This window comes from Vulpes lagopus, chromosome 2, assembly GCF_018345385.1.
Source record: "Vulpes lagopus strain Blue_001 chromosome 2, ASM1834538v1, whole genome shotgun sequence".
In the NCBI taxonomy this organism is placed as follows: domain Eukaryota; kingdom Metazoa; phylum Chordata; class Mammalia; order Carnivora; family Canidae; genus Vulpes; species Vulpes lagopus.
In genome coordinates, this window is record NC_054825.1 from 27,861,204 (window position 1) to 27,888,815 (window position 27,612).

Here is a 27,612-nt window from a genome sequence, read left to right on the forward strand (position 1 = left end):
ACCCTCTCCTCATTTCTGACTCTGTTTGACCTTGAACTCTGTCCTCTCCCTTCATATTAGAATGTGTCCCAAGAGACAGCACTTCCAAAGAAGCAGTTACCTGGCCAGAGAGGCCTGGAGACCAGTAGCCAGAGGGGCCAGCCCATCACTCCACTCCTAGAAATAAATCCCATTGTATTTGCATTTTAATTTTCCACATAAACAAAGGCCCAGAGTACTCGCTTGGGCAGCATCACTGGACGAATTTAATTAGAAATGAAAAGTTTATAGGGCCCTCTTTAATGCGATTAATGCTCAGTTAACATTTATCACATTCGTATGCTGGAATCGCCTTTTCTAAGCAGCCACTGGCCATGAAATGAATTTCTTTCAACTTTTTTGTACCCACCCTGGGAGGTCATCTCCTAAGCAGTCTCCAGGCTGTCTCTCTGGAGCCAGGAACTACCAAATCCTCAGGGCCAAACTAAGGGGAAGTGAGGGAGGAGGAAGAGGCGGGAGAGTAGGGGGTGTAAGAGTGATGGTGGCCACTGTTTTTAGGGGGGAGCTGGACCAAACCAGGGCTGTATCCTCTGAAAAGAACTGAGTGCCCAGTCCAGAAGATTGGCCAAAAGGCTTCAGAGCCACTTCCCTAAAAAAAAAAAAAAAAAAAAAAAAAAAAAAAAAAGACCTCCCTTCCCAACATACATACTCAGTCCACTTCTATGGCCAAAAAACAGGCTTTAGCTGGAGCTGGCCTGTGTCAGTTACCTCCAGCTCTCACTTCTTTCCTCCTGTCTAGGCTGTCTCTCTTCTATCTCTTTACCCTCTCATCAGGGGTTCCATTAGACTGTTCCCATACCCAGACCCATGGTGATGGGGAAAGGAACCTGAGTCCTGACCCCAAGGAGTACCTCATTTCCTCTGACTCTCCCAGAAGCCAGACAGTCACAGTCTGTGGGAAGGCTGCCTGCCCTGGTGTCAGCTCCCTAGAGAAGCCAAGCGGAGTGGGGGAACATGAAACCTATATTGGTCCCCAGAGGAAGGATGGCCTTCCTTATCTTATCACATTCTCTTCCCTCTTCAATTAGAGTCTACTGAGATTGGCCTCCTAACCCAAACCAGCTAACCTGAGGCGGAGGAGGAGAGACAGAAAGGAAAAATGTAAGGGATAGGGGGCAGGAGAGGATGTAACCTCTCTGCAGATGATAAAAAGAGATAAACAGCTTGACCTGTGTCCCTCCTTAAATACACACTCCCTTTGATGATCTCGACAGGCATAAACCAAGCCTTGCCATCAGTACTCCTCGTAGGCATGTTACACACCCATGACCCAGCCAATCACTACACCCTCATCTCTAGCAGAGAAAATACATGTCCACACACACAGACTATGTTGAGACCCTTTGTACCTGACCAGACTCCCACTCATCAACCCATCAGGAGATCTATCGTCCATTCAACCCGCGCTTGCCAGATAACATTTGCTAATATCCCAAATAGGCAGGTGGCCCAAGTGTTGGCAGAGACTTTCATTCTGAGACCAAACAATCCCTTCAGCTGGAAACTCTCTGAAGAGCAAACCACCAGCCCCCTGTTTGACAAGACTGACTCCTTTTAAGAGCTCCCTGGAATACCAGAACCATTTAGACAGCTTCCCAGGACACACATGCTAGGCTCAGCTAGATACCACACATTCTTTCCAGAGTTCACAGGCTGTTTCAAAACAGAGCCATGCATAGGCCCCTCAACGCATAGTCACCAACTTCTTGTGGTATGACATAGAGGCAGGCACCATCCTGGCCTCTAGAATTAGGATAGAGTCACAAGATAAGAAGCAAAATAAAGGTCTCTTCCCTGACCATCTCTGTGGCCTGTCAAGCCAGATACTGCATACAAAGCACCTGGTTTTCCTGCAGCTTTCTCCACCAGCCCAGTAAAGACCCTGAGGCCAAGCGGGAGCGTTAAGGCAGGAGATAGTGGCCTTGGTGCTTGCTCCCATTTGCTTAAGCTCTGTGGCTACTGTTGTCATCCCTTCCTGCCCTCCTCCTTTCTCCCCCAGACCTATAAAGCCTTCCTCTCTGATTTCTTGACCTTGCTATGCCTACAAGGTAGGTACCATGCCCCTTGCAGCCTGCTGCCCTGTCATACAGCCTTTGTGCTACTCCTGCCAGGAGCTGCCCAGGGCGTCCTCTGGCTTCCTCTGTTCCTGCATGGCTGCAGAGTGAGCTCACTGCAGAGAAGTCCAGGCAAGGCTGAAGGCAGGCAAAAGAGGAAGTCCAGAGCAAAGTGGCCAGAAGCTCCCAGTTGGGGGCCCTCTAAATCTGGAACACTTAGAAAGTGAGGACCTCCCCCCTTCCTCTTGGCCTCTCTCCCACCCTCCCTGCTGCTGGGGACCAGGCTGCAGCAACGACACCGCGGTGGCTACACAGCCATGGCCAGCCTGCCGTGTGGTGCCCGGTACAGGTGGCCATGGGCCCCAGCTCCTGCGACTTGACCTCCCACGCCACTCCTCTGCTCTGCCACCTTTCTCCTTCCTGGCCGACCTTCCTGAGGTCCCCCTCAGCCTGGTCTACCAGCCTCCCAGAGCTCAAGCTCCCTCCAACCACCTCTAAGCACTACCAGAGGCCCTTGGCTGAGATGCTGGGGATCCAACCCCCTTTTCAAGCTCCTGGAGCCCCCTGCTTTGTCTTCTGGCCATGGGCTGCTCCCTTCTCACCCAGCCACGCCAGCTCCGAGGCCTCTCCCTTCCACCCCTTGGCCTCCCCACCTCCTTTCTCATTCTTCAGCCCTCCTTCAGACTTCCATCCTCCCCTCCCACTCGTGCCTCACCCTCCCTTGCCCTCACTGTAGAGACCCGACTCTCCCCTCCATTTGTCTTCCTCAGGGGCCTGTGGGCTAAGGAGCTCAGGAAGCATCACCTGCACCCCTGCACCTGCATCGATAGCGCTCTGGTCTAAAACAGAGAAGAAAAGCTCTGTCTGGTTACACGGCCCAGGGATCAAATCAGGCTTGAAGCTGTGTTTTCTTTGACCAAGCACAGGGTTTTTAAAACTTGCATCTTCCTGCCTGTAGGCTGGGCCTGCATATTCCAGCCCTTTCATCCAGCTCTCATCAGCACCATCCCATCTTCTGCAGCCCTACTTTCCTCCCTCCACACCCCTATGATAAACCTGACCTTTCTAGAATGCCAACAACTCCTGGTTTCTCTCACTCTCACATGAAAAACACAAAATATCTTCTTATTATGTTACCTCTCAAAAACCAAAAGAATGAGTCCGGTTATTCTTGTCATTGCTGAGGATAAGCTACAAGAGGAACCTGGCCCTATGGCTTCTCCCATCTCCCTCCCTCCCTCCTACACACCTTCTTCTCCTACCCACGGTGGGGGTGGGGATGGGAGGAACAGCACAAGGCCTTCCTCCTTCTCCTACAATGCCAGGTCACTCACTCTCCTATTTCCTACCCCCAACAGCTCCTCGGGGCTCCAGGCATCTGCTGGTGCCATCATGCACTGCCTGGTCTCCAAGGCCTTGCCAACCCCCAGTTACGTGTTTCTCACACATAAACTCTTCCTTATTTCCCTGGTACTTGGGTTCCTGGGGAAGGGTTTGGAGGCTGGCCCTTGGGAGAACTCTGCCAATGACTGTGTTCCCCGTGCTGCTGCCACGCCTCCTGCTGGAGGGACCTGCACCTCTTGGTGGGTCTCTGCACCAGAGCTCTACAGGAAAGAGGCCCCCTGGGAAGAGCATCTTTTTAACTGTTTATGCAGTTGGTCCCTACCTATTCCTGCTGGACTCAAGTGTCGAAGTGAAGATGGACAGCTGACTACACAGCTCTCTAATACAAAGGAGACATCACTACAGCCAAGCCCCTCTTTTGGGGGGCTAGCTGGAACGTGGAATGTTACAGCGCAAATAAAGATTGAAGGAAAATTTGACCTCAGTTTGCCCAAATTATGAAACAAAGAATCTTCAGCGGAGCCCTATTATCACCCAATGGCCCAATGACTGCCTTGCTGATTGACCTGATGGGCCAAGGACAAGGTGTCCAGTCTTTGTGACTGCAGGACACATTCTTTGGAATTTCCTCCCTTTCCTCTTGGCCTCGGAGCCCTTGTACCAAAGAGCAGGCACAGTATACACATATAAAACCACACTCACTGAGGATGTCAACCTCTATGCCTAAAACCATTGTGAAGCATGTTCAAGCTGCACCTTGACAGCACCAAAAACAACAGGTTCAACAGGAGGAAAACATTCAACCCCCTGGCTTACTGGTAGACAGATAAACCCAATGTGATTTAATTTCCCACCTGTTTACTTCACTTGTCATTTGGGCATTAGTTGTGAGATACTGATTCCCATGCCTCAGATCTGTCAGGGGCCCTTCTCTCTTTTCTAGACTCACCTGCATGGCTAGGTGAGCTACACTGGCAGTACCTGTGACTGCTTCCCTTGTAAGAATCTGAACTCAGGGTAGCCCCGGTAGTGCAGCGGTTTAGCGCCGCCTGCAGCCCAGGGTGTGATCCTGGAGACCCGGGATCGAGTCCCATGTCAGGCTCCCTGCATGGAGCCTGCTTCTCCCTCTGCCTGTGTCTCTGCCTCTCTCTCTCTCTCTCTCTCTCTCTCTCTCTCTCTCTCTCATGAATAAATAAATAAAATCTTAAAAAAAAAAGAATCAGGACACCAGGCTGGGGGCATAGGGGGGGTAGCAGCAGGGATTCAGAGAAGTAGCAGCTCAGCTTAGACCCCTTTACTGCACTCCTTTATTTTTTTTTTAAGATTTTATTTATTTATTCATGAGAGACACAGAGAGAAAGAGGCAGAGACATAGGCAGAGAGAAAAGCAGGTTCCCATCGGGGAACCCGATGTGGGACTTGATCCTGGGACTCCAGGATCATCCCTACTGCTCTCTTTTAAAGAACAGAAAGTGAAGGGGTGTCTGCGTGGCTCAATCAGTTAAGCGTCGAACTCTTGATTTCTGCTCAGGTCATAATCTTAGGGTTGTGAGATAGAGAGATGGAGTGCCCCCTCCTCTTTGTTTCAGGCTCTGTGCTTAGCAGGGAGTCTGCTTGGGATTCTTTCCTTCTCCCTCTGCCCCTCCCCCCACATGCTGGCTCTGGCATGTGCGAGTTCTCTCTCTCTCTCAAATAAATAAATAAATCCTAAAAAAAAAAAAACAGGAAATGAAAAAAATACATATATATATATACATCTTTCCTCTTACTATGAGACCTCTAACTCCAGGTAGTAACAAGGAGAGACTCAAGACAAATCTGAGAACTAAGAGAGGAAGTTATTGAATAGCTAGAGCTGGAGATCCAGGGAACTGGGAGCAGACAGGGGAGCCCTTGGCTTACCGTGTTCCTTTCTCAGTCGCCCTGACAAGATGGGGAAGCAGGACCCCTATCCCATGTGGGTTCATAATAAGCCCCTCCTCAGAGTGCAGGCTCTTGGTAGCGTGTGTGTGTGTGTGGGGGGGGGGTTGTTGATCATCTTCTGTTACTACCACTGCTACTCTTTCTCTGGAAGCGGTAATGTTCTAGTCTGTGAGTACATGCCATCACATATGCAACCACACTATCTCATGTGCACCAGAATGAGCCAGTTTCCCAACTGTTTCCTCCCACACCAACTTCCAACAGTGCTTCTCATCCCCTGGACCTACTCTGCACAATAATTTGCTCCTCCTGCCAATACGCACGCAGCACCGCTGCTCTGCCCTGCCACAGCCCAATCCTTCCCCAACCTTCTTTCTCCAGGCACCCTGTTTCCCTTCTCCAGGGGCTGCTCCTGCCTGGCCCCATCTCCACTGGATAATTCCCCCTGTGGCCCCTGTATTGAACTGTTGTGTTGTCCATTTCCCTGTGACAAGGGCTCTGGTTACAGAGTTATTGATTGGTTTTCATGCAGACAGATGGGCCCTTCCCAAGCTCCCATCAAAATCCCTGGCTCTATGGGCTGATTGTTGCCTCTCGGGGTGTAGGATTGCACTGGAGACCACCCTCCACGCAACCTCCTTTGCCCAGGTCGTGGACGGTAATAAATGGAGGCAGCCTGAACGATAATAAAAGCAATTGAGTAGGTTACCTGTGCCGACACAAGATTTATGCCTCTTCATATTTGATGTGATGGTTTTATTGACTTCTCAAAATAGTTGGGACACTATTTATTTAGTTAGTTAGGAGGAGTTTCCCTCTCTTTTATTCTTTGCACCGCCCTCCAAAACCTACCTGGAGTTCTCCTTATGGACAACCGGGCCTGTCTCTCTCTTCTCTGGAGTTGCCAGCTGAGGTAAGAACCCAGGGCAACCAGCCATTGCTCTCACCTGAAGGCCATTTTGTGGCCTGAAAGCCCACTCGGAACCAACCGACAAGGGAAACAGACCAATACAACTGCTGGCCAGGAAGCCTAAAGTAACTAAAGGAACAAAAACAGCTTTTCAGGAGGACCACGCCAGCACACTTAAGAAATAAGATCAACAGGGATACATGGGTAGCTTAGTGGTTGAGTATCTGCCTTTGGCTCAGGGCATAATCCTGAGGTCCTGGGATCAAGTCCCACATAAGGCTCCCTGCATGGAGCCTGCTTCTCCCTCTGTCTATGTCTCTGCCTCTCTCAGTGTCTCTCATGAATAAATAAATAAATAAAATCTAAAAAAAAAATAAAGAAAGATCAAAGTTGGACCTATTTCACATATTAGTCAAATTATGGGTGATCTCAGCAGCAGGAGAGCCCTCTCTGGAGAAGGACAGGCTTCCCAGACAGAAACTGGCATATTTGTGGCCCTAGTCTGGTAAGGCCCCGGGCCACAAAAGGCAAGTTCTCTGTCCTTATTTCTCCTACTCCTCTGAGGACAGAAGTCTTCTTCTTAGCCCACTAACTTGCCTTGACCCTTTGCCATGAGACCAACAGCCCTGACTACCAAACAGCTACAAGGGTATGGAGATGTGGCAAGTAAAGCTGCCCTTCTGGCTCAGACTCAGGCCAAGCCAGGTTCTAAGTGTCTACGAGTCAAATGTGCAATGTTCTAGAACCTGAATTTCAGAAAAAGAGACACAAACTCCAGCCCTGAACATGTCTTCAGCATTTCCAGTTTTTCTTTTCTTTCTTTCTTTCTTTTTTCTTTCTGATAGGTCTTCAAATGAACAGCTGGCCCGCTACTGTTGCCTCAAAGCCAGCAGACCTCTGATGAGGCCTGCAAGTGACACAGGATGGAATCCCTGAACAGTGCTGCGGCTGTCCCCTTGAAGCCACTGTTGCCACCGCTAGGAAAATGAACATGCTTACTTAGAGCCAAAGGGGCTGAAAGAGAGTGTGGGTAGCAGGTGATCAGTGAGAAACTGACTCTGGAAGAGTCCACTCTGAAGATCTAAGGGCAGGGAATGCCCTGATCCCAAGAGTGTAGGGCAGGCTGGAAAAGTTAAGAGAGCAATGGCCTTTTTGTCAGCTCATTCCAAGAGAGCACCCTCAGGGGATCCTCCGTAACCCTAGACTCTACCTGGAGTTCGAGCCTGTTCTTTCAAAGGAGCTGTATACTCTGCACAGAGCAACAGCCAAGCCAGAAGACTTTGGCATATAATCAGGAAAATCCTCCCTGCCTAGTCAATTGCTCAGCGATATAATGAGGTGATTTTCTCCCCCTTTGGTAACATGGATCTCGCTCCATCTCTTCCCCCCCTAGGCCATTTCCCACACCAGGTTTCAATCTCAAGTCACCTGTTTATAAACATCCGCCCTCTACAGCGGCAGTGTACAAGCTGAAGAGCTGGCAACTCCATGCTCAGTGATCAGTAACCCAATATTGAGAATGAGTCACATAAATTCCACATGCTAAGCAATCTAGTCAACCCTCTGGATTTTTGACAGTGGTCTCTGGGGGCTGGAGTGGGTTTGGGAGGCCTCTCTGACCTACTCTACTGACTCAGAGAGGTATTTCTCTGAGGATTTGCCAGTGGAGTATGTGGATTGAATGTCCGAGCCTTTATTGCGACAGGATCAGAGAAAACCAAAACCAATTTTAAAGCATGAAAAGCAATTTAGTTTATAACCATAACAGCATATTTCAAGTGCGGCGACAGCATCTGTTTTGAGAAGGAGAAGATTAAAAAAAACTCACAATTTGGCTCAGGTGGGTGAGCATGTGTGGACTTCCTGTCTTGCCAACCACCAGACATGCACACACTTACAATGATTATAAAGTACCTAAGACAAGTGGGCACCTCACCAACAGTAAGACTCTAAACTCAAGAACCACCAGTGCCCCTATGCACCACACTTTCTGCACAAAGGAAAATCTCCAGGCTCTTCCAATGGTGAGTGAAAATTCACAAAGTTCCTGATACCTCCAACACTGGCAGAAACATCCTGCCTTTATCATATTTCAGAGTAAAACAACAAATCTCAGATAAACCATTCCCCCTTTAGAGAAAAGCACCTACAAGGATGAAGCTGAGAACATGGGGCCCTACATGCACCCCTCCAGCCCCAACTCAGCAGCACACTGGGAAGCCCTCAGAATTCTTTCCCAAATTTGAACTGTGATAGGCTCCTGTCCCAAAGTGTCATCGAAAACACCCTGTTTACTCCTTGACGACAAAACAAGCCAGGAAGCCTAACTGCAGATGCAGGGCTGGCTGCCCAGGCTGCCAGTGGCTTCCTCGTTCTTCTCCTCCCACCCCTCTCCATCTCCAGCAACACCTGCCCACAGATAGCTATTTCTACCTGCCCAAAGGAAGCCGTGGTGCCCCTCAGGTGGTAGGGATCCACGCTGAGCTGATTCTGCAAGTTCTCAGTGCTATCAAGTTGAGGCCATTCTTCTACTCTCATCCCACTCCTTTCCTCCTCGCTCCTCTACTTTCTCCTAATTCTGGGGAGTGCACCCCAAAGCTTCTGAGCTTGATCCTGGGATCACTTCTACCCTGCTTTCTGTGATTTCAGAATTCCCAAACTCTGGCATGAGCCAGCTGCCCAAAACACATCAGCCACTGAAGGTTTATGTTGGGGAAGAGGGACAGGGTGCTAGATGGGGTCGTAGGCAAGGGATGCTGCCACGAGAAGTGCCTTGATTGCTCCAACCCTCTACCCAAAAGAAAAGCAAATTGCCTTAACTGTGCATGTCTTGGGTTCCTCTAAAGGCCTGCAAATCCTATCACTGACAACAAGCATTTCTCTTGAATGTCCCCCAGTACACCAGCACCCAGTCCCAGCAACATCGCTCCTCAGCAGGCTGCTCTCCGCCCAAGATCTCTGTTCCAACTCACTCCCAGGACCAGCAGACAGCCAAAGGGCTGAGTCTCCAGATAACTCAGAAAACAAATGCTTTGTCCCCTGCCCTTCCCAAAAGGCCAGTCCTGCCCTAGCCCCAAAGCTTCCCCAGTCTGTTCTGGCTTTTAAATGCAAAAGACACATTCCTCTCCCAAACACCCCCCCCCCCCCCCCCCCCGGAGTCTTTCTCCAGCTCCTTCTGAAAGTGTCTGAATGTCAAACCGCTATGCTTTCAGTACCTAGCGAGCCAGGCCCAGGGAGCTGGAGGGTTTTCGGAGGGTGTATAATTAGCTGATCAGTATTATGTTACCCTGTTCATAACTGAATAACCATTTTAATACAGATGGCACACACTGGGATAATTTCTGGGGTCGCCTCGCAGTACGTTACAGCACGAGTGTGGCAGAGGGAATCTTCTTTAGCCAAGGTACATTCTACCAGCTAATTTTACCTGCTGTTTTCAGGATGATTTGGGATAATTCCATATCATTTGCAAAATATTAAAAAAAAACCCTTGATACGTGATGCCAGTTTCAGCAAAAGGCACTATCCAAATTATTAGTTGTCCTGATAATGAGTCTATGAAGAGTACAAAGAATAACAAGGGTATGAAACCCTCAGCCTTCTTCTCATTTGGGAATCTGCCTTAAAATGGGGGGCAGGGGTTGAAAGGCTGGCCAAGCCGTCTGGAACTTGTACAGGGTCTCTGTTGATGTCAGACTGTACAGTTCTGTGATGTTGAAGCCATCCTGGGTTCTTGCATCCAATTGCTGTTTGTATGTGTTGTACCCAACACAGCCCCATTTGCACACTGGTGTGGTATACATACATGGAGTGTGCATGTATACTTTCCCAGAGAGCATGCTGGAGTAACTTGGGGACTGGGAGACTATCTTGCACAATTATATGTCGAGCTGACTCCAGCCTATGCCATCCCCCCATGTCACTGAGCCTTTCATCCATGCAGACTTTTCCCCTGGCCCTAAGCATCCTAAAGTTGAACCTCAAGGTCCAGGGCTCTCCCTGCCTGCCTGCCTGGTGTCCCACTCCTTGTCCAGTTTCTCTACTCCCTGCCAATTGCTGGCTGATGGTTGGCGACTGCTCTGCAGGCCTGGATACCCGCGCATGTAGACCGGAAATTTGTGCCGAGCTGCCTAGCAAGGACAGGGCTCCTGGGATGCAAGCTTTGTGGGAGTTGGTGGGGAAGGTGGGGAAGCCAGGATAGGCGGCTGCCCCTGGGGAAGGGAGCATGCCTTTAGAAAGGGAAGTCTGTTTGGAAGCGATGAATAGACACTGGTCATTTTAAAGGCTGCGGGCTGTGATTGTCTCTAGATACTGAGGCACGTAATCTTGGAGTCTTAATTACCACAAACACTTGGATTCATTTCCAGGACGCCGGCGGGAGAAGCCTGGCAGGAATACCCAGCCGTGAGCTGGAGTCCGCTCTGTCTGTCTGTCTATCTCTCTGCCTCCCAGGTCCCCTCTCCCTGCCCAAAGGACTCTGGGGGCTGAGAGCCTGGAGGCAGGGCAGAGGCTGGAGAAAGAACAGACCGCAAGCTGGGAGATACCCTGATAGGCAGGAGCTGGGAGTTGGAGTCCTGCCCTATAGTCCCGGGTGGCTTGCTCACCTGTTGATGGAAGAGACGCTGGGCACTGTGTCATTGTCGCAGATGCCCTCAGCCAGGAGCCGGTCTCGGATCTCCCAGGCGAACATAGTTGGGTTCTGTCGCTTGTATTCAGCAATCTTGTCCACCACTTTAGGCGTCGCCACTTTGGGCTTGGAGCCTCCGATCACTCCGGGCTTGATGCTGCCGGTCTCATAGTACCTGCGCCGGGAAGGCCGGCGGGGTCAGCGAGAACAGGCCACGGCAGGGGCGGGGAGGCTGCAGGCTCCAGGGCAGTAAAGCCACTCTCCCACCCGAGGCAGGGCAGCATCGTAGAGGGAAAAGACTCAGCATGGCTGAGCCAGCTTCCAGAGGGTGTTTGGCTAGGGTGAGGGATGGGCTTCAGGATGAGGAGGAGAATGGAGGATGAGAGAGACACTCCCTCCAGGAAGACAGTCATGCCAGGGATTGCAAGCACACCAGTGGAAATACATGCCCCTGGGAGTTTGAAAGCCCAGTCTTTCATTTGGAAAGAACAGGAGGAAGAACGCACTTTCAGGCCTCCAGGCCGACCAGGGCTGAGGTACCACCTCCAGCCCTTTCCTACTGAGCACAGAGCCCTGGTGAGAACCAGGAGCAGGACCCTCCTCAACCCTCCCCAGTGCTTTTTTCTCCTCTTGGGGACCCATTTATGCTCCCCACCCTGTTCCTCCAACACCCACCCCACTGTCTGCATTAACTCTGCTTGAAGAGGAGTCCCTCCCTTTCTGAAGTCTTGTATCCGGCAGCCTGCTCACAAGAACCCCAAGGCTCAAGGCTGGGCAGGAGCTGAATGATCCTGCTCCGCCCTTGTTCCTGGGGTCCTGGCCACCACCTGAGCACCCTGTCCAAAATGAGCCACTCTCTAGATACCCTCCCACCGCGTATCTAGATACCCCCTCTTCCACTGGCATCCTGGACTTTTAGCCAAGTCCTCGGTCTGGAGACCCATGGCCGTGGGATAAGAAGGCAAGGCGACTCCCAGGGGCAGCTCTGAGGCCCTCACCTGCCCAGGATTTTGCTGACACAGCCGTGGCTGACGCGCAGCTGCCGGGATATGTCGCAGGGCCGCACGCCCTGGTGGGCCAGCTCCACGATGCGCTGCCTCACCACGTCGGGCAGGGGCCGGCCGTTCACAAACACCCCCCCGAGCTGGTTCACACCCCCGTGCCCTGCTGGGGAGAGACAAGAAAAAAACACAACACCCCACACACAGCAGGGACGGGCCATTAGCCATTAGTCAGGGTCCGCGGCCCAGGATGTGCAAAGGGAGCAGGCAGGGCAGAGGGGCTTGATGGGGGACTCTTGGCAGAGCAGCGGTCTGCGGAGCGCTGCTCGGCGGGGATTGGGGATTGAAACCCAGGCCGTAGAGACGCGGAAACGCAGACACAGGGCTGAGAGCTGGGAAGAGCTCGGCTCTAAGACCAGTACCTCTCAAGGGAGAAAGTGAGAGAAGGAATGGAGAAGCAGGGTGCGAAGAGGACATAAGGGGGATTAATGAGGGCAGGAAAGAATGTAGGAGAGGAAAAGAAGGGTGGAGCAGAGAACAGAAGCAGCGTGAAGCGGGATCCCGCCTGAGCCGCAAGCAAGGGGGTGTCGGTGTATGCTAGCGCTTGGAGGCAGATGATATTGGGGGGCCTGGGACCGGTTGACTCAGTACAAAAGGGCTCTGAGCACAGAAAGGGGCTAAGTCTCTGACACCCTCCTTTTTGCTCCCTACCTCTTATATCTATTTTTAATCAGAGTTGGAGTGTGCCTACCTCCTTCACTGTGTTTTTGTTTTTGTTTTATTCTGGGTTTTGATGGGGATTTTCCCTTTCCTTTATGTTTTCTATCTTTAGATATTTGGGAGTCATATTTCCCACTCGTCTCCCTAGTGGCTAAAGTTCAAAGAAAGCCAGATGGAGGAGGGAAGGCTGAAGACTGCAGGGGCCTGGAGTCTGCTGCGCTCAAAGCCAGGGAGGCAGTGGAAAGCCGCACGGCACTCTGTTCTGTTCTGCAGCAGCCAGAGAACGCAGGCTGCTGGGGCTCCTCTGCCTGCCGCCTTGAGCCAGGCTTGGGACCCACTGCCTTGCCTAGGTAGCATGGTACAGGTCACCCAGATGGGCTGACGACTCACGGGGCATCCTGTGCTGCCAGCCAGAGCCAGCTCCCGTCCCTCTGACCTCCTAGACCTCGGCAGCCTCCCAGGACACTGCGAAGCAAAGGTGTTTGCTCTCCTGACCAGAAGGAGGGCGCTGGGTCTCCAACCCGACTCTAGCGGGGGAGCCCCCCAACCTCGGAGCCCAAGTGGTCACCAGATGCCAGGCCTGAGGACACTGCACGGCACCCTATTCCCCATGGCCTACAGCAGTCTAGAAATCCTGTACCCAGAGCGATCAACCCGCAGCCGCAGTTACTGAGCAATCCAAGCGCAGAGAGTTCTAGCGGCCAGCCTGACCTGGCCGGCAACCTACAGCCCTGCCCTGCTAGCCTCAGGCGACTTTCGGAGAAAGCGGGAACATCTGCGTTCTGCTCATTTCTTTCCCGTCCCCTTCTGGGGGGTACTGAGAGCAAGGGCCAGTATAATCCCTGGGGACAGGCTTCTGATCTGGAGGCTGGGGAAGGCTAGAACCTTTTATTTTTGCCTCTCATTCCCGCTACTCTCCCTACCTCTAGCCCCACTCCTCACCCTCCCCTCCCTCCAAACCCGGACCATCAATAATTTAGGCCCCGGGAGAACTCGCGTTACCCGTATGAAAAGGCGGCAGCTGCGGGCAGATTAAAGATGAATAATTCAGCCTCCCCGGGCTCTGGGCCCGGCCCCCCGGCCCCAATCTAAAGGAAGGGGATGGAAAGGGGGCACGGTAGAAGTCCAGGGCTGGGACCGCGAGCCGCCGCGGAGTCGGGCCTGGAATGCGCCACCGCCGCCGGCCGCTGCCAGCGCGGACTCGGGCTGCGGCTGCTTGCTGGCCAGCCCGCCCGCGCCACGGTCTCTCCCTTCCTCCGACCACCTTCAGCTCTCCTTGCTTCCCTTTGGGTTTCAAAGTGACACCCAGTGGGCGTCAGGGACTCGGCAGATGCCCCGCGGAATTGGCCAGAGAAAGGAGCGAGAGCAGAGGCGGCGGGGCAGGGAAGCCGCGGGCTGGGCGAAGGCGGCGAGTCGACCGGGTTCCACTCGCTCGGAGAAAGGAGACAGGATTTCTGGCTCAGCTCGCGGAGACCCGCGGTGGCCCAAGGCCCCTGACTCCGATTACCTGTGCCCGGAAATTATTTAGGAAAATATATTTTATCCCAGGAGTATTTTTTAAAGCCCCTTCCCACTCCCCATAACACTAATTAAATGCTTAGAGAAAAACAGAGCTCTTCCTCCTTGGCTTTCTTGTCCGAAGTACTGATCCAAGCCAGGTCTAAAAAAGTTTCCCTGTGAAAAGTTACAAATCATCCTTAATTATTAATCTACAGAAGAGAAGTTTTTTTATTAGAATCTATTTATCTGGGGGTGGGGAAGCCTGCAAAAAAATTCTGAATTGTTCTCCAAGCTAAAGACATATGATACGAATTAGATAAATTCAAATCTCATTAAAATAATTCCGTCTTTTGGCATCTTCTTCATTTTTTCTCCCCTTTCTCTTTCCTCTGTAACATCCTTTCTGTTTTCTTTTCTTTTCTTCCCCTTTTTTGGATTCCTCTTTCCTTTCTCCCTAGCTTTGGCGTTTGCCTTCCTTTTGTTCTTTCTTCCTTATTTTTTCCCCTTTGACTACCCACTGGCCAGTGGACCATTTTCACCAGGGAATGGGAGGCCGGCAAGGAGCCTCCAGAACTGCAAACGAAGCTTGATTTCTCCTTGGAACCCCTCTTTGTTTTTAGAGCATCTCCCACGGAGAGGCAGAGAAAGATGACCACCATGTCCTGCCAATCTCAGAGTCCCAACTCAAGAAGAAGGGGAAGGAGAAGGGAAGGAGGTAGGAAAGAAAAGAAGAGGAAGTAATACAAACCAGCTCACAAGAAGCCCTGGCTGCGCTGCCAGGGCCTGAAGATGCTGGGAGCTGAGAGTCAGATGGGGGCACCCCACCCCCACACTCTTCTGCCTGATTGTCCTGACACTGAAGCTGCCCATGCTAGGAGTCTCCTCCTGGACGACCACTCTCTAAGTTTGAGAAAGGTAGAGATGAATGGAGGGTGGGGGAGACAGAAAGAGAGAAAGAGAGAGAACAGAGAACACAACACAAACCCCTCAAAACTGCCTGCCAATTAGTCTCCCAGCCCAGGGCAAGAGGGTGACAAGGGAGTAGGATGGCTGGAGCGAGGGCCAGGGGCTGTGGAATGATGACCTAAGAAAGAGGAGGTGGAAAGAAGGAAGACAGGTGATGGGCACCAGGGAAGGTAGGAAGGCAGGTAGAGGGAGAAGTATTGGTGACATTAGGCAAAAGAGAGAAACCCGAGGCTTTAGAAACACTGAAGAAGAGAGGGGAACAAGGGGAAGAGGAAGAGCGAAAGGGGGGGCCTGGAGAAGCCAGTGCGGTCTCCAAGATGGGACCCGATTTCAGGGGGCCCGGGTCGCGCTGGGACGGGACAGGGCAGGAGAGGGTTAGGATGGGGAGCCCCGAGCTGGGACAGGAGCCGGGCGCCGGTACTCACGGTGCATCGCGGAGAAAGGGTCTGCTTTGCAGTGCATATCCATGGGGAGGCAGAGGAGCGGGAGCAGCGCGGCCGCCGCCGCCGTGTCGCCTCTCAAACTCAACTTCAGGACTTGAGGAGAAAAGGGAGGGACGTTGGGGAGGGGGGGAGGTGAGCGGGAGCCCGGCTGCGGCGGGGCGGGCGGGGGGCGCCGCGCTGTGCTCCCCGCGGGGACGCTTCCCGGGCGGATCGGAGCTTGCAACCTCAGCGACCGCAACTTCCCACCGTCGGGGCGCGGGGCTGGGCGGTCAGCAGAGCGGCCCCAGGGCGGCGGGCCGAGCCGGGGGGATCTGGGGGCGCATGGCGTGCGCGGCGGCTCAGGCCAGGGCTGAGGCTGGGCGGGGGAGGCGGCTCGCTCCGCTCCCCGGGAGCCCGGGCATCCGAGAGGCGGCGGTCTGGGAGGGCGAGGAGCGGGGGCGGCCCGAGGGCGCCGGGCGGGGAGCCGGGCCGCTCCAAGTGCCCGTGAGTTGGCGAAGTTGGCAGAGAAGTAGCAATCCTCGGGATGTCCGAGCGGGCGCCTCCGGGAGGGGAGAGCGTGAGCCGGGCCCCCGCCCCCGGAAAAGGCAGGCGCACGCCGCCGCGGCCGAAGGGCCGGGAGGGAGGGAGGGAGCCGAGCAGCGCCGGCAGCACTGGGCTGGCCCCAGGTGGGTTGCGGCTGCGAGAAGACTCGGCCGGAGACTGGAGCCTCGGCTCCCGGTGTGTGTCTCTCTAAAAGCTGCAAAGCCCCCTCCAGACCCCCTCCCCCTCCCCGCGCTGGGAGATGGATGACTTGTCAGACAAAGGCAATAGATTCCACCACTCTGTGATTCGCCAGCGCCGGAGCCCCGAGCTTCGGCGAGGAGGGCCCCGCGCCTGTCACTCCGGTGCCGGAGAGGGGAGGAGAGGGGAGGGGGAAACAGGAGGGAGGAGGGAGGGAGCGGCGGGCGAAGGGAGAGGGAGGGAGGGGAGCGGGCCAGGGGGAGGGGAAAGGGGAGCCCGGGATTAAAACTACACTGAGAAACGAAACTCGCCGATAAGATAAACGTTAGATAAGGATAAAGAGCGGCCAGTCTAATGAATATTCAGGCAACGACGGAGTGCCGCGGAGCGCGCCGCTCTCCGAAGCCAGGCTCCCAGTCCCAACTCACCCAGCCCTGCCATCCGCCGGCCAGTGCCCGCGTGGGCCACGCGGCCCCAAGCCCGGTCCGCATCCCTAGTCTTAACCCCCCTCCTCTCAGCCCTGAGTTCCCTTCCGTTCCTTCCTGATTCTTCCTTCCTCTCTCTGGTCCTTCCCTTTCGCCTTTCCCTCCTGAGGTACCTCCCCACCCACGCACCCCCCAATTCTCATTCCGGGGCAAAGTGCCCGGCAGTTTGTCCTCTCTCATCCCACGCGCGGCTGCGCGGAGGGCTTCCCTCTTCTCCTTGGCCATCCGGGTCTGGGCAGCCCAGAACGCTCGGTTTAGGATGGAGCTGGAGACTTCCAGCGAGGACCCACCTGCCTCGGTGGGACCCAGCGGACGGTGGGAGAGCCCGGGGACTTGGCTTCTGGGCCTTCGGATGGCCTGGGAGAAGGGCTTGGGGAAGGAGACAGTGCAGAGCGACTGGTCGCTGGCGGCAGAGGACGCGGGAGACGAGGTTTGCACTCCCGGCTGGGGAGAAGAGGCTGCGAACGAGGCTGAGCGCCGCCCGCTGCCAGCTCGGCGGCTCCGGAGCTAGCGCAGGAGGCGCAGCGCGCTCGGCCCGGCCCCGCTCCTGCCAGAGCCTCTGGCCCAGCCTCCGCAGCCCTTGTCCGCACTCGCTCGGGTCCGCTCATACGCACCAGGCAGGAGAAGCCCTTTGTCTCCTAACTGGTTAAGTACAGAATATCCGGGAGATCTTTATGAAATATTTTCCCTCGTCTCATAAATCATCTTGGCACTTCAGCTGATGTTTTAACTCTCTCTCCCTCCTTCGCTCCCTCCCCCCGCTTCCCTGGGTCTGCGAAAGGGCGGCTCAGGGAAGCCCCGCGCTCCGCTCTGGCTGCCCAGTCTCCAGGCGCCGCTGGCCTCTGCCTGCAGACCCTGGTGCCCGGGAAAGAGCCGCAGACTCGCGCGGCTGTCCCGCTGGTGGATGCCCAGGCAGCAGCCAGAATGGGGGCCGCCCCTGCCCCACTCAGCCAGGAGGAGACTCCTACTGGGCCTCTTGCACCCGGGTGTTCTGAGTGCCCTTAATCTTCGGGCAGGGATCCAGCCAGGCTCAGTCCCACAGGATTCTGGTCCTCCCACTCCTTACGGGTTTGAGTCTGCTGGAATCCTGACATTTGCCCCCTTTCCTGGAGCCTCCTGAGCCTGATCCGCTTAATCCACCTGCAGAGTAACTTCTGGGCGGGGGAAAAAAAAACCTCCCCGCCAGTCTCCTCCCTCTCAACCCTCGCTCCTGCTTTCCTTGGGCGGCTGGGCTGGGTTCCCTTGGGCTGGAAGGTGAAGGCGCAGGGTCCAGCCCCGAAGGTCAGTCTCTTCCTCTAGAGACCTGCAGATGGCGCTCCCGGGTTTGCTTTGGCCTCACAACCCCACGTACACGCACTAACTTCGTGTGGGAAGCTAAAGAAAGGAAAATACAGATCCTCGCAGCCTAAAGCGAAAGGCTCCCAGGCCTAGGAGAAAGCGGCTCTCAGGTGGTATTACCTGGTACAGCCTTGGGCTTCCTTCAGGAAGGTAATTAACCAAGACTGAGGTGGAAACAGGGTGATAGAGGAAGGATCCTTACTGAGAGGAGCTCAGAAATGAAGGAGCCCTTTGCCCCAGGTCTCCCCATGTTGGTCCAGGAAGTTGATAAGTCTTGGGGAGTCTGAACTATTGGAGGAATAAGACTGCCCAGAACACCCCCCCACACCTCCACACACACACATAGACTCACAGATTTTTCTAGAACCAGCTAGACATATCTCTGTGTTACATGTACTATGAAGAGATGTGGATGCAGACAACAGGCATTATCAAGTATTGGGCAAGAGGGATTTCACATTTTGTGAAAGGGAACTTCTGGGGACTTGATACACAAAGTGTGCTGGAAGTTATACTTACATGTCTATCTTTCCCATGTATCCCCTGAGGAGAGAAGAATCTCCCATGATAGTCCAATTCCCAGGTAGCCTCGGAGATTCCAGAATCACTCCCACCCCACCCACCTCCAGTTTCTGGGACTCCTTCCCCAGCACTGCACTAGCTGGACATTCACCCTCCCACTAAGCCAGCCCCTGGCAGCTTCCTCCTCAACTCCAGCCCATTCCCCAGTCTAGAAAGTTAAAGAGCAATGATCCCTGATGATTAGAAACATTTTGGCCAAGGCTGTGCCTTCTCCTATGGCTCCAGGGCTGGCCTACAGATTTTTCTCCAGACGCTGGCCTCTCCCTCTTGATGCTCCCTTTCCTGTTCTTCCTTTTCTTCTATAGAATCTAGTAGAGGAGAAAAAAGCAAGAAAGGGGAAAAGGGAAGAAGAAAGTAGAGGAAACAGGAAAAGAAAGAGAAAGAAAGAAAACAACCCAACCCCAAACACAACCCGGGCTCCGACCTGTCAGGGTTGGTTGCTTTTCCCGTCTGCCTCTAAATGAACCTTTTCTCTCTGGTGTTTTCAAAGCGGCCCTTCCACCCCCCAACCTAGGGGCATTTACACTTCAAACAAGGCGCCCGCCTCCCTGCGGAAATTTAAAGGCAAATAAACTTTTGGGGAGTTGCTCTGATACCCATCTCGGGATTTGCTTCATTAGCCGCCTCTGTGCATCTGATCTGCCCAATAAATCTTCCTTGTGGATCTCCGTTCCTTCGCCGTCTCCGCTCCCTTCCCCACCAGGCTCTCCTGGTGCTCTAGCCCTTGCCTCCCTCCTGGCTGCTGACCTGCAGCTGGCCTAACTCTTGCGCTATCCAGGGCTTGCTCTGCCCAGGGCTTGCTCTGCCAGGTGTAGGTGTGGGAGAAACAGGGTCCCCGTTGACTTCCACCCCCACACCCCAAATATACACATACACAGGCATCCCAAGCCAAGCCAAGCACGACTAGTGCTCAGAGCTACCAGATGCGTTTCTGGGTAGATTGTGCATGAAGTGAAGTGTTCATGTAGACCCTTTCTGCTGCCCCCACTTGTACCAGCTCTCCTCTCCACCCTTCTGCTCCTTTTCCAGTTTCCCCTTCCCTGGCCCAGAGCTTTCTGTCCCGGTGAGGAAAGGCAGAGGCGTGGCTGCCACTGTGCTGCAGGCAGGGCCCAGGCCCAGAACCCAAACTCCAGACCCCCCCCAACCTCAAACAGTTTGGGGAGGCGCCTGGGCCATGGGGGCCTGGGGCGGCGAGGGAGCCGTGCCCCTCCCCCTTGGCATGGGGTTCTCTTCCTCCTCGAGCTCCTTCCACCTCCTGGGGAGTGGCAAAGGGAGCCAGGACTGGGCCTCTGAGGGAGGGGATTAGAAATTCCGAAATTAAATGTATCTCCCTAGGAAATGCTCCCCACAGCGCGGACCAAATTAAACGCATTAAAGTTCAGGGGGGAAAAAGCTGTTTAGAACCAAGGGGGGAAAAACTAGTGTGAAGGGAAGAGAAGCAGAAACGGAGGGAAGAGAGGAAGGTAGAGCAGAGTAGCAGCTTTGCAGCCAAGCTCCCTTTCTGAATTAGTGCCAGTTTGGGAAGTCACCACTAATACCACGAGAAAAGAGAAAAGCCAAGAGAAAGAAAGTTCACTGACAATCCAAGTGCGGGAAGGCCACAGCCCACTCGCCCTCTGGGTCCTGGCGCACCCTGGGGCCCAACTCTCCGCGACCGGAGCCGAGACAGCCCGCCCAAGCACCGGGCCCCTCTTCAGCTAGGCCAGACCGGCTCCCGCCCAGCCCTCTCCCCTCCTCCTCCCCATTCTCTCCCCGCCCCTCCCCCTTCCTAGCCCTCTGGTCACGTTGGAGGATGGCTTTTTTTTTTTTTTTTTTTTTTTGGAAGAGCTTCTGGTACAATATGGAGCACCATGGGCTGCAATTTCACACTCCACGGCACATTCCCCCTAAAGCTACTTCTTTTTTTTTTTTCATCTAAGACCCCCTAATTTCTGCTTCCTCGCTCCCTCTCTTGCTCCCTCCCTCCCTCCTGCTCTCACTCTTCTTTTCCCGCTTTTGTTCCCAATATTTGGGCTCCCTGCGTGAAGCCCGGGGGGAGGCCGCCTCCCGGCTGGCCCCGCCCGCTCGGTCTGTTGGTCCTGTGGAGGCCGGGCGCACGTGCTGCGCCTTTATCCCCGCCGGCCCCTCCCCCTTTAACCCGGCTGCTCCACGCCAGAGGTCCCAGCGACCTGCCCGGCCCTTCGCAGCCCCTTTGAGGGTAAACGACAATGCAAGCCACTTGGCCACCAAAGCGGCCTCTTAGCGGCACGGGCCTGCCAGGTGGCTGCCGCCGGTGGGCCACCCGATTGGGGAGCTGAAAAAATAGTCAAACCGGGAGAAACTGGGCTAGTTGGTCTACAGGGTAGGAGTGGAGGGCCCTGTGTAACAGGGCACAAGCCGGAGGGTGGGAGGCCAGAGGCCCACAGAGGCGGAGGTACTCCCAGCTCAGATCTGCAGGCAGCCTGTCCCCCACCCCCCAGACACTCCCGGACCTCTGCGCAACTAAAGGGGCTACTCGCCCCACAACCCAGGAGAAGGGGCCCCAGCCACCACATTCACAGTCCCTTTCCCTCTTTGAGCCTCAGTTTTCTCACCTGTAAAATAGGCATGATTACCTGTCTTGCCTACTCCATGGACCAATGCACTTTGAGAACCAAACATTTCTGTGGTAGATTAAGGAATAAGTGCCCAGTTTTCTGAACCCTTATCCTTCCACAAAGAGTGAAGGAAGGATCCTAGACTGGTTAGGCAGGGCAAGGGGTGGTGCTTCCATCCGACTTCTATCCTGTAAAGGAAACAAGAGGATTCCTTGCTGCCTCCTTTCCTGTGTTCCTTCCTTTCAGGATTTTCCCCCCTTCTATTGACTATAGGACACCCTGTCCATGTTTACGACTCTACTCTGTCTTTTCTGCCACTCCATTCTCACTTCTTCCCGCACCCTCGCCCCGCTGTGTCAGCGCAGATGCTAGAGGATCCATTCAAGTCCTACCCCCTACCCCCCAACAACCAGGTTAATTGTAGCCTCAGGCGCGGTCCCCTTCGGGCCAGTCTGCCAAAACCGTTGGGCGGAGGCTGGCCCGTTCGCCGAGACTCGGGAAAGGAAATCCCGTCCAGTCTGGTTCCAAACAAAGAAAGTTGGTCCTCCCAGGACCTTCAGTCAACCTGCCAAAGCCAGAGCGGGGATGAGACAGTGGGGAGAGGGCCTGATGAAGGGGAGACGTGTAAGGAGGGGAGAGAAGAGGGGAAGAAAGGGGACATGAAAGGAGTACTGGGGGAAAGGAGAAGACACCTGTCTCTGGATGGCCCGAAGAGGCTGGTTCAGGCGAAGCCGAGGTCCCCATCCGGCCAACTACCTCTTCCCTTCCTCCCCAAGCCCGGGTGAGAGAGTGCGAGTGAAGCTGTGCGGGTGGCGAAGTAATGATTAACCTTCTTCTCCGCCAGGCCCTGCGCCCGGAGCCCGACCCGGCTGGGGTGGAGGGATACCGTGCCGGCGAGCACCGCACCGCCCCGGCGCTCCCCGCCACTCCCCGCCACCGCCACCGCGACGTAGGGGGCTGCGGAGTAAGGGGCAGGTGGTAGCAGGGGCAGCCGTAAGGGAGCAGAGTGCGGGGCGGGGGGTGGGAAGCGCAACTGCAGATGCCGGGCAGGCCAGCGGGGAGCGAAAGAGCCACAGCCGACGTCCGCGGAAAGGAAGGGGCCAAACGCGGGCGAGGGCGCGCAGCTCCGCAGCGCTGAGGAAGAGTTGGAGAGGGGCGGGAGCACCCCGGCGGGCTGAGTTTTCCCGGAGTTGCGAGCGAGCACCAAATCTGCTCCGTCGGATCCATCCGCGGCGCGCCCGCCCTCCCTTCCTCCTCTCCCAGCAGCTGCGTGGATGCGAGGAGCAGGCGGAGAACGCGCCAGAGCCGGGAGCGGGTAAGGCAGGGGGAGACCCGCCAACCGAACAGGGAAGCGAAGGGCAGGGCCGCCAAGGCGGGGGACAAGCTGCTTGGCGCCGCGAAGTTGCTGGAGACAAAGGACCGGAGCGGAGGGGAGATGGGAAAACCGGGGAGAGTGGGGCTGGCTGAGACGGGGAGAGAGCCAAGGCACAGGGGTCTCTCCGGGGACCCGCTGAGGTTTGTCTTACTCCTGCCACCTCCGTCCACCCCAGCCCAGAGCCGGGACGTCTGGGGGCTCACTCCTGCTCGGGTGCCTGGCCCGTGGGCCTGTGGCCTGGGGTCGGGGCGAGGGGTGTTGCTGGGGCTGTGGGGGCCTTGAGAGAGAGAGAGAGAGAGAGAGAGAGAGAGAGAGAGAGGAAAGAATGTGTGTGTGCGCGCGCGCGTGTGTTTGTGCGCGCGCGCGCGCAGGTTTAGGCAGGCGGGGGTGGGGGTGGGGAGGAGGGAGGGTCTCTGCTGTAGGGTTAGACCCCCCCACCCGCCCCAGGCGGCTGAAAGCCTCCGCCCTCCACCCTCCGTGGTCCAGAGCCTTTCACTCCCCGAACTTGAAACAAAAGGGCTGCACCGAATCCCTCAGGAGCCAGGACAAGGGCTCTTTTTGGAAAAAGTGCTTTGGTTTGAGACTCTAAGGGTCACTGCATCCAGGATTATTTCTTAACTTTCTGTAACTGTTGGGGGGGGGGGGATAAAAAAGATACAAAGTAAATCTTGGACAGAAAAAAGCTTGGGTCCCAGTAGTTCTCTCCGCCATGTCTGGACCGGCGTTGAGGTCTAGACCCGCGGCTAACGAACATTTGAAGAAACTGACTAATGGAGGGAGAAAGCCTCTGTCCATCTCTAAATCAATTAAGCAGAATTTCTGATGGGTCTCCTAGGGGGCTGAACATCTCTTGGTGAGAGGATCGCGTGAGTGTGTTGTGAGGGTGCGTGGAAGGTGTGTGTGAGAGGGGGTGGAGAAGGGTGTCTGGGCAAACAGCTGTGTCCCAGGCGGGGCTGAGAAAGGAGCTCAGGACCCATATCCAGCACCTCCCCCTCCTCTCTTTGCCCTCTGCCGAGGCTGTTCCGAGGCCAAGGCCTTCTCAGCCTCTTCCTGAGGGTCGGCTAATCAATCCTGCAGGTCAACACAGCAATTAATAAGGGGGTGAGGAGGCCTAGCAAAAGAAGGCGGAGAAGCGTCGGGCTGTGTCTCCCCCAGGCTCTGCGGGCCCGGCGGCAGGACCGGGACTGGGAGGGGTCTCAGAGGGCAGAAAGAAACCTGGGAACTCAGGGCCAGGCAGTGGGCCCAGAGCCCCAGGAGGGAGAAGCAGGGGACCTGCGACAGGGAGCCAGGTAACCAGCCAGGATAGGCCAGCTGACATCAAATAAACATCTTATTTTTATGATTCTGGGGGTACAGGGGACGATGGACAAAGACCACAATTGACCTAGTTGCAGATTCTCTCTCCTTCCCCCATACCTCGCCTTATCCTGGTGGTTTTCGCTGCTTCGGATCTGGCTCAGCGAGACTAAATGAAACCCGCATCCTTCGCAAACCCGGCTGCGGCGCTTGCGCCAGGGCGTCAGCCAGGCACGCTCGCTCGCGCGCGCGTGTCATTGTCATTTTGAACTAGCTGAAGCCAAAGGGGCGTGGGGGCCGTTGGGGGGGTGGGACGCGAAGCCCCCAGGAAGCGGTGCCCCGGGCGGGCGGATGTAGGAATTAGGACCCAGGAGCGGGAGGGGCGGTGAAAAGAGAAAGAAAGAGAGAAAGCGGCTCGGAGGGCGCAAGATTCCGGGGCTCCGTGGGGCCGCCTCGAAGAGAACGGTGGATTCCCTGCCTCCTGCCCAGCTCCGCAGCTCCTCCACACTCTTCTCCAAGCCGAGGCTGGCAGGAGTGCGATCCCCGCACCGGCCAAAACGCGAAAAGGAGTGCGGGACACAGCTGGTGGAGAGCGGCTATCAGGCCTGGCGCAGGTAGGCGCAGGGGACCCTGCGTGAGCGCCCTGGTCCTTTCTGGAGTAACCCGCGGGCCCAGAAACTTGGGACGAGGGTCCTGATAGGCGCTCAGGGATGCCCCCACCTCTCTGCCTTCTCTTCTCCAAGGCTCTGGGAAGACCGGCTGCATCTGCGGGGGACTTGCCAGGACTGGGAACCAGATCCTTGCACCTCAGGCCTGTCAGGCAGAAAGAGCGTCCTCCAGAGAGGGGAAATGGAAAAGTGGGAGTGTCGGTCGGTCGAGAGCCTGAGCAGAGGGACTGGGAAAGAAAGAGGGGTGGGGGCAGGAGGTAGTAGGAAGCAAAATAGATGCAGTGAGTGAGGAAGAAGCCTTGTACAGAGGAGGAAGAAAGGGGGAGAGAGGTTTCCAGGAAGGCCCAGCCATTAGGTCTGTCCTTGGGCTGCATATTTATACGGTCGAGGGGGTGCACAGATGGGCTCTCAATTGAATTCCATCTTCAACACCATCAGAGATTGATTTTGTACTCGCTTTTAATTTTGCCATAATTAATTAGATCATTACAACTGTTTGCTATTGATCTCCCTACTTAAACCTCTGGTGCGGAGGGGTGGCCCAGAGCCCTAAAAGCCCAGGAGGCCACAGTTGACACTCCTGGGGGCCCAGGTTCCCAGTAGGTACAAAGCCCCCAAGGGGGAATGGAGGCAGCCCAGGGACTGGGACAAGAAGTCCCAATGCTGAGAGTGGAAACTGGGTTATCAGCTGAAAGAACTAGATCTTGAGCTGGTGGGGACTGATGAAAAAGGGGGGACTGGCTTTGGAAAAGGTGAGGGCTGAGGCAAAAAGGGCCTGGAGTAGGTCTTTGACCTCTCTGGAATTATTTGGAAAACTCTTGGAAACTGATCCAACCCTCTCCCTTCCCAGCAATCCAAAACTAGACTTGGGTTCCTGACTTCCCACCCCTGCGCTACTCTAGGGCACCTAGTGGGCAAACAGAGCTGATTGCCTGGCCTGGAGAAGAGAGGGAGGGGGGGGGAAGGAACAGCCCTCCACTCCCTTAGCCCTTTGGGTCAGCAGTTGGAGAGTCTTCTCCCCACCTGGGTCCCCTGGGGCCTGCCATCCCTCCCCCTTTCCCCAGTCTTCCCTTGAGTTGTTTATTTTGGGGGCAGAGCCTTTTCTCCAAACATCAGACAGGTCTACACCACTGCTTGCACTTTGATTCATACTCAAAGACACAAGACCCTCACACACATGCACACAGACAGGTGCCACAGACATGTGTGTCCCCATCCATTAACACATATGCACACCCACCCACACTCAGTTCCCACTAGAAACTAAGGCCTTCGTTGTGCACCCAACTTGGAGGAAGTTGTGCAAAACATTTTTGCAGTGGAAAGTGGAAAGATAAAGTCCTAAAGGCACAACAGAATGGAAAAGCCCGGTTCTGTAAAGAGACCAAGAGAAGTTGTAAAACTCACGTTTTCCGAGTGGAAAGTTTTTAGCAGATTTAGAGGATACTGGGAGGGAGGGCCCAGGAGGTCCCACTGGTGGGGAGAGGCCGGAGAGCCCCCGTCATTACAGTGCCCCCCCACACACACATAGGACAAGCACAGAAGGACAGAGGAGTGGGGTCTGCCTCTACTGGGTCGCCCCATCCTTCTCACACCTCGCCCCCCGCCCCCTGCCTGTGGCGCTGATGGCTCGCTCCTCGCTCTTACCTGCCCGGCTCGCGCGCTGTTCCATGCTCTGCGCCCCGCCACCGCCGTCCGGGCCCGGGTATCGCTTCTCGGCTCCGCCGCGGCCCGACAGCGCGCGACTCGCCTGTGCCGCCGCCGCCGCCCCGAGATCTGGGCGCAGCCACCCAAGACCGAGCGGCTCAGATAACCCAGGCTGCGGGCCGCCTGGGCTGTGCGTCCGCTCGCGCCCGCGCTCACACCGCCGGCCGCGCCGAGGCACAGCCACGCGCGGAGGAGCCCCTGGCTCTCCGCCCCGCGCACACGCGCGCACACGCACCCAGGCCTGGAGCCAGACGCCTGCACGCCGACACCCGCGCTACCGGAGGCACCCAGAGACCGAATCCCCGGCCCAGATGCCGGCACACCCTCTCACCCCACCCCCTCTTCTTCACTGTCACACGCTCCCCGTCAGCGGCACAGCCTCACACGCAGGGGCGTCTTCACTCTCGGGCACTCCCCAACTTTGTGCGGGCCCCCACCCCTCCACTCTCAGCCTCTCCCCATTCTGCTTTACCGACTACTGGGCTCCACAGCCTGCCAGCCAGCCCCCCCCCCCCGCCCCCGTCTCAACCTTAGTTTCCAAGCCCTGCAAACGCACCCCAACTTTGTCAGAACACATAATCATTCCCTAAAGGTCCTTGTCATCAATACATTATGGAACTGCTCACTAAAACTCGTCACCACCTCTCCTATTCCGGATTCTTCGTTTTTCGTCTTCGCCTTCATCTTCCTCCTCCTCCCCTCCCCCTCCTCCTAGTTCGTCTTTGGCTACGTCTGTCTTCTTCCTCTTCCTCTCCTTCCTCCTCTTCTTCCTCTCCCATTTCCTTTTTTTCTTCTTCTCCTTCTTCTGATTCTCCTCCTCCCTTTAACTTCCACTGAAAAGAAAAAGTCTTGGCTTCCTTGTCCTTAAGGAGATGATGGGGACCTCAGGAAAGGGAGAATGACCAGACTCCTCCCTAGCTCCTGCCACACTCAAATCACCACCTACTTGAGCCACACCATTCCAAACTATTCTGGTCCTGTTACACCAGTCTCTTGGACCCTCAGATTCACATCATCTCCAAACACACTTATGCTTTCAGCCCTGGTCAAAGTCTCACTTTAGCTTTGTCCACATCATCCCCTCCCAATCTGGAGTTTATTCCTCATGCCCTTGTCACAAATTCTCCCTCAGACCTCTCATACACTACTTCATATGCATGCTCTTGTACTCCTACTTACATAATCACACACCTCTTAAGCACTGTGTTCCCTGCCCCAGCTCCCATGTATCCCCTTCTCATTTACTTACTTTGTACCCCCCCTAACTCATCCATCTTCCCACACTCATACAGCCTTGCTCACATGTGTCAAGTGACAGTGGGAGGATGCCATGGAAAG

At 55.2% G+C, this 27,612-nt stretch overlaps 1 protein-coding gene across 17 annotated transcripts in view; it reads right to left on the reverse strand.

Moving 5' to 3' along the window:
* Positions 1–27,241, reverse strand: part of PAX2 (paired box 2) — a 93,365-nt gene extending 66,124 nt beyond the window's left edge. For 3 of the 17 annotated variants that reach the window (XM_041744940.1, XM_041744936.1, XM_041744947.1), the window contains exons 1-3: positions 15,510–16,294; positions 11,896–12,064; positions 10,875–11,072 (exon numbers count right to left, since the gene is read on the reverse strand). In XM_041744940.1, the coding sequence (XP_041600874.1) occupies positions 10,875–11,072; positions 11,896–12,064; positions 15,510–15,552 (410 nt within the window). In that variant the 5' untranslated portion in view covers positions 15,553–16,294. Of the gene's footprint in view, positions 1–10,874; positions 11,073–11,895; positions 16,295–17,022; positions 22,894–24,019; positions 24,048–26,214; positions 26,877–26,900 lie in introns of those variants that run through there. The other 14 variants (XM_041744932.1, XM_041744933.1, XM_041744930.1 and 11 more) reach the window with 14 other exon arrangements.
* Positions 27,242–27,612: the final 371 nt, after the last annotated feature.